The 12,631-nt window shown below is 37.4% G+C and overlaps 1 protein-coding gene across 1 annotated transcript in view; it reads right to left on the bottom strand.

The window, feature by feature from the left end:
• Positions 1–12,631, bottom strand: part of stau2 (staufen double-stranded RNA binding protein 2) — a 136,332-nt gene that overhangs the window by 121,348 nt on the left and 2,353 nt on the right. The window contains 4 exon segments of the mRNA XM_036557975.1: positions 2,382–2,517; positions 3,446–3,605; positions 4,565–4,695; positions 6,103–6,304. Coding sequence (XP_036413868.1) covers positions 2,382–2,517; positions 3,446–3,605; positions 4,565–4,695; positions 6,103–6,295 — 620 coding nt within the window. The 5' untranslated portion in view covers positions 6,296–6,304.

The raw sequence follows: 12,631 nt of genomic DNA on the forward strand, positions 1-12,631 counted from the left end.
GGTCTTAGAATTGGGGATATACAATAATACTGATACCATACTGGTACTGGCAGATGATTGATTAAAAAAATGTTATCAACATCAGACAGATATTTGGATACCACAGACATTTCAAACTGATATCTGGTGGTGTACTCACTGAACTGCAGAAGAGCAGAATGTTTAGGTGACACTAAGTGACTGACCGTAATATGTGTTTTATTCATTTAACTTAATTTGTAACTCCACAGAAATAAAAATCTCTCTGCAATGCTAATCCAAGTGGATTTAGTCCCAGTTTATACACTGTCTTATTCATGTATGTATCGTATCGGCATATACACACGTTAAAAAAAAAAAAGATCAGATATTCCCCACAGTTCCCATATCAGTTGCAAGCGAACACATGCTTCATCAAACTTTTTCTTCCTTTTCTGCATACTTTTATCTAAAAAAGTGGTGAACTGAAGCTTTAACTTGTAAAACTAAAGCCTTAAAGTGAATGAATTTAAAAGGCATTTGTTTATAAAAAAAAAAAGAAAAAATGATCTTACACAACTGCAGCATTGCTCATTATAAATGGAGCTGTACTGCCCCCTGTTGGTTGGGAGCAGAATGTCTGCTGATATTTAGTCAAAAAAGTCTACGTAAAGCAATGAATCCTCTAATCATCTACATTGTTCAACGTTTTCTTTCTATAACAAAGAGTTAAACACAATGTGTTATACTACCTGCTGCACACCACATTCAGCGTTCACGCTGTGCTCAAAATAGGAGCAAATATGTGGAATTAAATTGTTATAATCACTGACACTGCAGAAAGAAAGGACAGAAAGTCTAGCATTCAATAATGAGGTGGTTCAGATATTAACCAATAGATGAATGTAACAGTTACATTTCAGTTAATTTACCTGTAGCACATAATATACAATTGGTTTGTGAACCAAAAAAACCTTTGCCTTAATTTCTTCTTGCCTCTTTTGTCTTTTCTTCTTGCTATGCTAATTGCTAACTGCTTGCCTGCCTGTTATCAATTAACTTTAATGGCATGGCCAGACCATATGGGTGACATGGGGGACATGGGGGACTGATCAGAGGCACCTAATGTCCAGGGGCACCAATACATTGCTTCCAAAAAAAAAAAACTGCACACGTTTAAAATGACTATTATCTGACCAAGTTTTTGAAACATTTCATTTACTTTAGAACTGTTCACATATTCCCTGTCAGTCTATGGATAATCCAAATGTGAATCATTACATCATTATGCCTGCCTGAAGTCTGGCAGACAACGGCATCTATGTGTCTAAAACAGAGACAAAATAACCTGTTGCTTTGGCATTTTATTTCATTGTGCATGGTGACATTAGGGATCTGTTAAATGACAGCCTCTCATCTTCATACCTGGCTGATCTTGAAAAGGTCTTTGCTGAGGAGCTAATGTCGGTTTATTTGAGATATTTTGTAAAAAATGAATAGCACAAGTCAGAAAAACAATGACAACGTTTTATATTATTATCAATGATTAAATGATCTGTGAGACAGGGAGACTTGCAGACTTTGTGGGGAGTGGAGAGCATAATTGCCCAGGGGCACCAAACGGTCTTAATCTGGCCCTGTGTAAAGGTAATATATGATAAATCACTTCAAAAATCACTTGTCACTTGTCGCTTCTGTTAAGTGTGCATAATTCTGATCATAATGTTAATGTCTGTGCTCTTTATTTTTTGTAGTTTTGTTTATGTAGTTTGCTAGAGGTACATTTTGATATTGTATATGGTGGGCTACTTTTCACATTTCTGATACTTGTCAATATTGTATGTTTAATATTAGCTATATTAGGGTGCCTCTTAATATCTGGCCAAGGATAACATGAAAATAAGCCCTTTCAGCAAACTCCGGCTCAGCTACAGTGTTAGTGATACTGTTATAAATGTGCCCTTTACTTCTAACTGACTTTTGATGTTTTAAATGACTCTATATCTTAATCATGTTTATTTTATTAAAAACAAACAATTGAACATTGGTTTGTTAGTGACAAACTAGAATCACAGCACTACTAAAACTTCACCAAATATGTCAATAGTGACTGTTGTAGTAGTGACAATTTAAGCTCATTTTGATCAAAACTCAGAAACGCTAGCCAGTGCATAACTAGCAAACACAGCTTTGAAGTTATACACAAAACATCAAAATATTTTTCATTAAAACACAAAAAAGTTGGCTCAATTGTAGTAAATACGTATTCCTGCAGTTATAGTTGTTAATGTTACACACAAATTTTCAGACTTTGGTAAACATTTACTTCCAAAATCTAATATTTTGCACCTGAAACTTGCATAAAAGACTCGGCACATCAAGCATGTTCTGAATTCTGCTGGCTGAAGAAGCCCTGTTCTTACCTCTGGTTGAATATTCCTCTAAAGTTGTAGTTGGCTCTGTAGTTGGGGACGGGTTTAGGGTCCAGCGGTCTGTAGATGGCCGGTTCCCCTCTCTTCATTGCCAGGCCATTCAGCTCCACTGTTGGTGTGATGCTGCCTGTATAACAAACAAAAAACATACATGTTCATTTGTACATTTTTTAAAAAAATCACATTAAATATTGCTTCATATTTAATTTTCATGGTTATTCAAGCACACATACACTACATGTCCATAGGTTTGTAGTCATCACTGTTTCTTCTGAAATCAAGGGTATTAATAGGGAGTTTGTCCCCCTTTGCTGCAATAACAGCCTTTACATTTCTGGAAAGGCTCTACATCAGATGTTGGAACACTGCTGTGAGGATTTGATTGCATTCAATCACAAGAGCATTAGTAATGATGACTCATCCCAAAGGTATGGGATGGAGCTCCATCACTCCAGATAACGCAGTTCCACTGCTCCACAGCCTAACGCTTTACACGGGGGCTTTACACCCAGGACTGGATTTGGGCATGGTGACCTTATGCTCATGTGCAGCTGCTCCAGAGTGCCCTATTCTATTGGTCAGAGCTTTTCTATGCATATTTTAACAGCTCAACAATCATCTATATTGAACTTGATCTGGTTCCAATAGTTGGTTTCTTGTTTTTTTGTGCTCTGTTTAGTGATTTCATAAACAGGTAGGCTATTAACCACAACCTGCATCACTGAAGAGTGTTTTCAGAAGATAAAGAGACCTAAATGTCTGCAGGATGGAACTACTTTACAGATAAAAAATGAAAACTGTAAAATCTACTAAAGCAGAATTTTAACTTAATTTTGGACAGCTAATTAGTTTATTAAAGCATATTATTTTCTATTGTTGTATATTTTATTTATCCACTCTAATAACGGCATTATAGTGGCGCAGTCCTGTCAGGTTTCATTTGGCACTCTGGGTGATGAGGGGCTGATTCTGGTCACTTTTGGACTTCAAACATCCTGTATTCATCTTCATTATAATAAAGTCAGTATGTGAGGCACTGTGAGGGTTTTCTTTACCTGGGTTGCTGTTGGTGTCCACTTTAGGGGAGCGAGGCGGAGGTCTGGGTAAGCTGCTTTCAGCCAGAGCTTTAGTGGCTGTGGAGTGTTGAGCTTTTTTAATGCTGGTGCCCTCAGCCTCCCACTCCTGCTCCCCCAGACACAGCTGCACCGTGAAGATCTACAGATATACAGAAAACACAAGTAGCTAACGTTAAGCTAACACGTAATGGAAGCTAATACACCACTAATTTTAATTCCCCACATCATCACATACTCATGTGGAGGTGTTAAATAATCTCTAATAAACTTGGATTATGTGCTTTCTGTATGACACATTTTTATCTATAAACATGGACTAAAGAACATTAGCATAGCTAAAAACAGCAGGAGCCATGTCGAAGCCTGAATTCTTTTCATTCTTTTGCCCATGCTATAGTAAGTTAACACATGATAACAGTGTATATTAATAAACAGAAATAATTCAGTGGTTGACAGTGATGAAGTTCATGCACTTCGTTACTGTACATAAAAGGGAATCTTTCAAAACTTTCTGCATAATTAAACAGTTAAGATAAAACAGTCATTCAGAGTGGTTTGATGGGAAATTGTTTCACACCAAACTATTCCAAATGACTTTGTTTACATTTCAGCCCAACCACTGAATTATGCAGAAATTTGTAAAAATATGTGGGTTTCCCTTTAAATATATTTTTTTCCAATTACCTGTACACTCTACTATATTTAAAGATGAAATATCCTATATTTTACACCTCAAAGGTGTCATTACTTGTTACTCTGAAGTGGGAGAAACACTAAAACCCTTCACTAAATAATGACTGAAATATGCTAATTTGGTTAATGCCACTATTTTGAACAAAAAAGAAAGTTTGCTTTTGTAAACTTAACGGTTACAGCCACACGGGTCTTAATAGAAACTGTCTGTGACAATAACAACATACAACATATCTAAAACAGCTTGAGTACCTCACAGTCTTCTTATCTTTGATACTTACACATATTTAAAAGCAAATACTTTTGTAGTTTAGCTCAGGTGATATATAAATAGAATACTTTTACTTAACAAAGTGTACAAAGTGTGTGTGACTGTGTACTTTGTCCACCATTGGTGTAATGTACCTTAGCATGGGCAGGCCCCCTTTCATTCAGCAGCTTGTACTGTGGTTGTATCCTGTTGAAACGGGCTAACTCATTCACCAGACACATGGGAGTTTTCTCTTTGGGGTTTGCCATGTTATCCTGGGGAGGACCTGACATGGAGACATTCACATTTCAATCAATCAACTGACCACACAATAAATTAATCACTGAGCCAAAGCAATCATTTAATCACTTTGTAATAGCCAATAAAACTGAGTAAATTATATGTAAAGCTGTTTAACTGGACAGAAAGCATTGATTTGTACAAAAAAAGTTAAAAACAAAGGCTGCATTCCGAATCAGCTGAGGCTGTTTGTCTTGTGTTTTGTTGATTTTTTTTTAATGAAAATTAGTAAACACAACCTCTGCAAACTATTTTAATAAAACAGACACATTAAATTTGATTAACTTAAAACATAGAATAAATTAAAATAATTGTGGCAAAGTTTGGACACTCTACTAAGACTAGACTTAAAACCCCTTTTGCAACATATCACAGATGCTTTTTGTTCTGGGTTTAGGAACTTTCACCCACTCTTCCGTACAGAACGCTTCTGGTTCTGTAATATTCTTGGGCTGTCTTGCATGCACAGCATGTTTAAGATCTACTCACATATTTTCAGTGATGTTCAAATCAGAAGACTGTGAGGGACATTTGAAACACTTCAGCTTGCATTTCTTGAAGTAACTCAAGGCAGATTTTGAAGTATATTTTGGGTCTTTGTCCTCTTGCAGTAGCCAGCCTCTGAAATTTGCTGGTATTTAGTGAAATCCATTCTCCGATCTACCTGGGCAATGCTTCCTATGCCTCTGGCTGCCACACAATGCCCAACCCATGATAGATCCACACATAATAGATGAACAGCTGGCAAGTGTTCTTTTCATCAAATGCTGATTTTTTTATTTTATTTTTTTTTTTTGCACCAAACATACCTTTGGTGATTATGGCCCATTTTTACTTCATCAGTCTGCAGTATTTGCTACAGAACATGTTTGTGCAAGTAACGCTGCACAGTAGAACGGTGCACCATTTCTATGGCAGCGAAACCTTCCTTCAGATCTTTTGCTGTCATATGAGGGTTTTGCTTTGCCTTTCTGGCCAGCATATGAGTAGGACTATCTGAGAGTTTTCTTGGTCTTCAAAATCTTGTCTTGACTTCCACAGTTCGCCTTTAATGCCATTTCAGACAGTGGTAACTGGGAGCTGGAAGATATCACTTTCATATCTATTTATAGCCTACTCCTTCTACGCAGGATTCAATTTGCTCCATTTTCAGAAACTCAGCCAGCTACTTAAAGGAACCCATGGTTGCTGAAAGAGCTAGCACAAGGTTGAAGAGTCAAAAAATTTTCTAATTCAAAAAAACTCCTAATGACGATCCTTGACCTGACTAATCAGCCCTACTGAGTAAATTCTATTTTTATAAGTTCATCAAATGTGTGCATTAACATTTGCAGAAAAATAGTCTCTGTTGATGATGTCAGAGACGTAGAGAAGATGCAGAATAAACACACACCTGGTGGGCTGGCGGGCACAGTGGAGTCCACGAAGCCAGCGGGCGGACTGGAGCAGGCGGGCATCGTGGTGGGCACTGTGCCATTTACAGTGGGCTGCAGACCCAAAGCTCCTGGACTGGGCACAGCGGGCACAGAGGGCACCAGGCCGGGCACAGACTGGGGTGCTGATGTCTGCACTTTCACTTGAGCCATGCTCTCTATCTGACAGGACAAGAGAAAAGACACTTTCTGTTACCATTACATTTCTGTTTTAGCAGGGATGAGAGGGTTACTTTAAAAAGGTATTGCGTTTCAGATTATTGATGACCTTTAGACCCCGCAGCAGCCTCTGCTGGCCACTCTGAATTTCACTGCATCAGCTGCGCAGGGCTGAATTCTATAAGAATTCATCTCATTAAATGAAGTAGATTCTGATAGAAAATGCGACAATTGCAGCCATGTTCAATGGATTACATTTTAGATTACTAGATGGTTTATTTTTAATCAAAATAATCCAGTTTTTTTGTATTCTTTACAAAAACCTGAACACATTTTAACATCCCTTTTTATGATGAATCCCCCCAGTGAGTATGAGACTAAGTGTTAAAAACAGTTCTGTTTATCAGATACGAAAACAGAGCAGCCTGACAGGATTTCAGCTCAGCTAGTCAGCAGTAATGATATGGAAGTATGCTCGAGAGACAAATCCTATAAGATCTTTGTTTAGCAGTGTGTTTTGTAGTTATTTTAGCTGCTTTACTGAATACATAGCCAAGTTTACACTCTAATGCGTGTGAGAAAACTTCAGTAGGCGAACAGATATCTCATTTAGCATTGACGACTTGGTGTGTTATTTCCTTGGTTGACAGTTTGTTTCAATTTATGGGGACATTTCAGAGCCTTTATGAATCAGCTAAACTGGTTAGCTAGCCTGATATCTCTGTGTTTGCTAATTTCCACTGAGTCTCTGTCCCTCTACACTGACCAAATGAGGGACTGAAGATGCATTCAGATTCCTTACGCTGGGTGTAGTTCAGCAGTCAAAATCAGAGCTGAAAAATAGCGTACATTTGCTTATTTGCCTTTGTATAAATGCTGGTTATAACTTACTACTTAATATCCCTTACTTTTGCCTTCAGTTCAATGAAACAGGGAGGCTTTGTGAAATTGTAGCTGGAGAGATTTCTTAGACTAATTACCAGCCTCTAGCATGCGGCAGCGACATGATGATTTTAATCACATCCATCGCATGGAAATAACAGTGAAGAACTTAATTATTTGTTGTAGTCGGCTCGTTTCATATTCCTGTTCTTTATTTCAAGGTATTCTTATTTTTTATTATGTATTTTTAATACTATAATTAGAACGTCTATTACAGCTTCAATGTCTATTTCCTCTTCTGGCCTTAACTGATATCTCTGTGTTGATTTCTATCCCTTGGTTTTGTTTTCATATTAAAGAAATAATACCTTTAAAATAAACTCAACTTGTAACTGTCATTTTTACCTGGTTTTGTGATTAAACCGCTTTGTTTAAAACAGTGATCAACAGCCTTAAACTCTGAAAACTGTTAGGAATCCACAAAATCCACAATCCACAGAATTTCTAGAATTCTAGGTTAAAGTCACATAATTCAATAAAGACAAGATTTTAACAAGTTTTCTTTAACTTAAGACAGAGCAAAGTTAAGTGAAATGGTCAAATCTAAGTGAAGCAACATATGTTAACATATAACAAATTTAACAGCGTATAACAGCGTAAGTAATGAGTTATTCTTTGGGGCAGTGCTCACTAACCCTGGTCCTAGAGATCTACCTTCCTGCAGAGTCTAGTTTCAACCACAAACTGCCGGGTAATATCCTCTTCTCCAGTCCCTGATTGGCTGTATCAGATGCTTTAGTGTTAAGTGAGGGGACAGGGCAGCGTTTTAGATACAGGTTAGAACTAAACTCTGTAGTGGAGTTCCAGGAGAAGGGCTGGTGACCAATCTTTTAGGACAACTCAGATATGACTAAAAAACCTCCACCAAAAACTCTCCACAAAAGGTTTTGTGTGCATTACTGAAAGAGGGGAAACTGGCTTCTTCACTAAAAGTGGACCTTAAGTTGTAATATTTACTAAAGCTGCTACATACAAAGTAAAGAATAATGCTGTGTGTTTGTCTTACAATGCGAGTGCCCAATTCTGGTCCTACAGATCTACCACACAGAGTTTAGCTCCACCTCTAATCTAACACACATGATCTACGAATTAAAGGGCTTCAGGAGGATACAGTGCTGTGAAAAATGATTTGCCCCTCACTTGATTTCTTCTATTTTAGCTAAACTGTCACATTTAAATGCTGGCAGTGACCCCTGGCAGCAACAACTGTTATCAAACATTTGCAATAACTTGCAATGAATCTTTTACATCGCTGTGGAGGAATTTTGGCTCACCGATCCTTGCAGAATTGTATTAATTTGACTACACTGGAGAGGTTTCACGCATGAACTGCCTGTTTATGGTCTTGCCACAGCATCTCAATGAGATTCAAGGACTTTGACTTGGCCACTCCAAACCATAATTTTGTTTCTTTTGAGCCATTCAGAGTTGGACTCGCGTGCTTTGGATCATTGTCCTGCTGCATAATCCAGCTGCACTAAACTGACAGGCAGATATTCTCCTTCAGGATTTTCTGATTTAGAGCAGAAAATTGTTTCGCATCTGTATTTGAAGCTCTTTAGATTGTGGCATCTTGTGCTGCTTTTTGAGACATTCTAGCCAGCTTCTCACTGCCAGACAGGCTCTATTTAAATGATGTTTAGATTCAACAGGTCAGCAGTAATCATGCCTGGGTGTCACTAGTGAAACTGAACCCAGCTGAATTGAATTGAATTTGGTTAACTGGTTGATTTAGTATCTTAAGGGGGGAGGGGCAATTACTTTTTCACATAGGGCCAGGTAGGGCTGACCAGCATTTTTGCTTCAATAAATGAAGTCATAATTTAATAACAGCATTTTGTGTTTACTTGGGTTATATTTGTCTAATAGTAAAAGCAGTTTGATGACCTGAAACATTCAAGTGTGACAAACATGCAAAAATAGAAGAAATTGGGAGGAGGCAAATACTCTTTCACAGCACTGTATCCAAACATTAGAGCCCAATGTGCTGGATCTAAAGTCTCCACTAGAGGAACTTAGCATTAGCAAAACAACGACAGCCAAAAAAAAAAAATCTGCTTTTAAAGTAACAAAGGTTTAGATCATACAAAGTATTGCAGAGGAAAAAAAGTGGTTTTAATGTAATCTTGCTTGTAATCACTCAACTTTTATAATGCAGCTGTAATCTGATTACTGTCTTTTTTCTTTGGTTCTAATGAAATAGTTACTTTAATTTTGTATATTTTATGTTATGAAGAATGTGCTGTAGATGGTTCTATATTGCTGTTATTCGCCATCAGTCTGAAAAACCCTTTCAGGATGCAAAGAACCTTTTGATCATGCAAAAGATTCTTTGAGCATTCATGGTTCTATACAGAACCATTTTCTTTACCTAAAGAACCATCTTTTTAAGAGTGAAGGCTCAGTGATGCTGTAAGGTTTTGTGATTCTAGCTCAAAAAACTGCAGCCTGTGGCAGTTTTTTTACTCTTGCCATCTGATGGAGCACTGTCACACTGGCTTCCAAGGACTTTGTTTTTTCCATTAGACTGAGAAAAATAACTCCAGTCCAGGACTGTTTTATTAGCCCTGATTTCCAGGAAGCAACATCATCTGGACCAGCAGAGCCTCTACAATGTTGTCAGTCGGCCAGGACTGTTTCTGAACATCCTACTTGGGGTGCCCTAAATAACAGGATCTATTTTTTTTTATGCAAAACAAATAAATAAAAACTACTTAGCTAACATAAAAATGTAGCACTGAACCTGCTACATACATAAAAAAGATTCTACTAGTCACTTAAATTACATGTTGAATAAACGACAGTAAAAATGCCAGAGGAGCACTTATTACAGTCGAACTGCAAAAGATACATTTTACCATTCGACCCAGAGGCGTTTCATGTAGTCTACAACAAAACTTATCATTAGCAAATGAACATGAGTTAACAAATACCTCATCATTGACACAAGCCACTTAGCCCCCAGTCGCACAAGCCCGCCTTCTGTCTATTATCAGAGAGATTTATCTGCTAACTTTAAAGGGGAATTCCAATAATTTTTCAAATGTCTGCAAAATTCAGTGGTTGAGACATAAACAAAGTCATTCAGAGTGGTCTGATGTGAAATGGTCCACTGTAGAGAGTCATTTCTTTACAGTGGTGGTGACAGCAACCAGGGGTCGTGATGTCTACAACACAAATATAACCATTTTATTACTATCCGAAACCACCAGTGGACCGACACGTGTCTTCTGAGGTTTTATATGTAATGTTGATAATGGAAAAATTGTGGAAAATCTTGGGGGGGGAAAAAAAAACCCTGCATGTACCTCTCTATCCTTCATCTACTTTAAAAAAACGTTAAGGCAAAACTATTGTAAAATAACGTCTCAGATGTCAGGCAGCATGTTCATAACCATTTCATGCAGTAACTTTCTGTGAGGGGACTTTTAGAGGACATCTGGTTCCTATCATCACCACTGTGAACAATTCTTTAGAACAGAACATTTTACACCAAACCACTCTGAATGACTTTGTTTCATCTTACCCAACTAATTATACAGAAGACTGTGAATTCCTTTAACACAAAAGCGCTGTCTACTTTAACAATACACGATAAGCATCACATCAACTTGACACACAAAAAATGCACTAGTAGTGGCACATTTAAAAATAGTCATGTAACTCTTGATCTATAGCCAACACTTCACATACTATGCTGCATCAAATGCAAATAAACAGGGTTTATTATGTTCTCTTGTTAATGAAGCAAGCTGTTGTTCAGTGTTGTTTCAGTACTGTAAAGTTTAGCAAACTCTTTGGTTTTACTTTTCAAGAAAACAAACATTACTCTAAAAGATAAACATGTAAACAGTTCTTTGAAAACCGCATGGAATAGCGTGTTTTTTAGCATTTAAAGTGTGTCAAGATGCATAAGTTGTGTATTTACTCTGTTTTGTTCCAAATATTTAGGTTAAAATATCTAGTTTCCTATATAACGCTCCGCAGAATTCCTTTTTATTGTTGAGTAATGTTGCCTCAAAGCGACAGACCCCAAAATGACCTTGCATGCATTATTTTTTTGTAAATTGTTTTTGATTTTATCAGGTCCATTTTACACAAAAAAGTCAAACATTTTCTTAAACACTGCTCTCAGTTGTATATCCATAATGCGTATGGATATACATCTGTGGAGGATAGCCAATAACCTTTCACTACAACAAGCTTTAACAGTGGGATCAAGAAAACAAACAAGCAGATCCAACTAAATTAGTTTGTTATCGCCACACGATAAAGACAGAAAAACTGCCTTCTTGCAGGGACCCCTGGTGGCCCTAAACAACTGCTTATAACATTTATCATTATATATTTTGCTACAGTTGGGACCATATGAAAAATGCTAATTAAAAAAGAAAGCAGTGATTTCTAAAATTTACTTTGTTTTGTATTTCACTGCAGACAGTATAAACACAAGATATTTCATGTTTGTTTTGACGGTCAACTTCATTTCATTTGCAAACATACATTCATTCCAGCCAGTCAGACCTGCAACACATTCCAAAAAAAAAAAAAAGCTGGGACAGGGCAGTTTAGGGCTAGTAATGAGGAAAAATAATTAAATGATGATGTAATTTGAAACAGATGACTGTAATCATGATTTGGTACAAAAGCAAACAAACAGAAAATGATTTGGTACAAAAGCAGCATCCAGGAAAGGCCTAGGAGCATAAATGGGCAGAGGATCGCTAGTTTGTCAACAAATGTGTGGGAAAATTATTGAAATGTTTAAAAGCAATGCTACTCAAAAAAGATAGGAAGGAATTTGGATATTTCATCCTCTACGGTGCATAACATAATTAAAAGATTCAAGGAATCTGGAGGAACTTCAGTGTGTAAAAGGGCAAAAGCCCAGCCTTAGCTGAATAACTGTGCTCTCCAATTTCTCAGATGGCACTGCATCAAGAACCGCCAATCATCTATAAGCGACATAACCATACAGGTTCAGGATTACTTTGGCAAACCCTTGTCAAGCACTACATCACATAGTTACATCCACAAATGTCAGTTAAAACTTTGCTGTGCCAAAAGGAAGCCTTATGTTGATTGTGTCAAGAAGAGCCGTCGACATCTCCAGGCTTGGAGGCATTTGGAATGGACCATCACAGAGCAGAAATGTTTATTGTGGTCAGTATCAGTATTTTAGGTCTTTTCTGGAAGAAATGGACGCCGAGTGCTCCAAACTGAAGACGAAAAGAACCATGCAGGCTCTTACCAGAAACAAGTCAGAAAGCCAGGGTCTGTCATGGTATGGGGGTTGGCAAAGGTGACTTACACTTCTGCGATGGCACCATTAATGCCAAAATGTACACAGAGATTTTGAAGCAACATGTGCTGCCCTCAGGACAACAT

The sequence above is a fragment of the Colossoma macropomum genome, unplaced genomic scaffold (assembly GCF_904425465.1).
Source record: "Colossoma macropomum unplaced genomic scaffold, Colossoma_macropomum, whole genome shotgun sequence".
In the NCBI taxonomy this organism is placed as follows: Eukaryota; Metazoa; Chordata; class Actinopteri; order Characiformes; family Serrasalmidae; genus Colossoma; species Colossoma macropomum.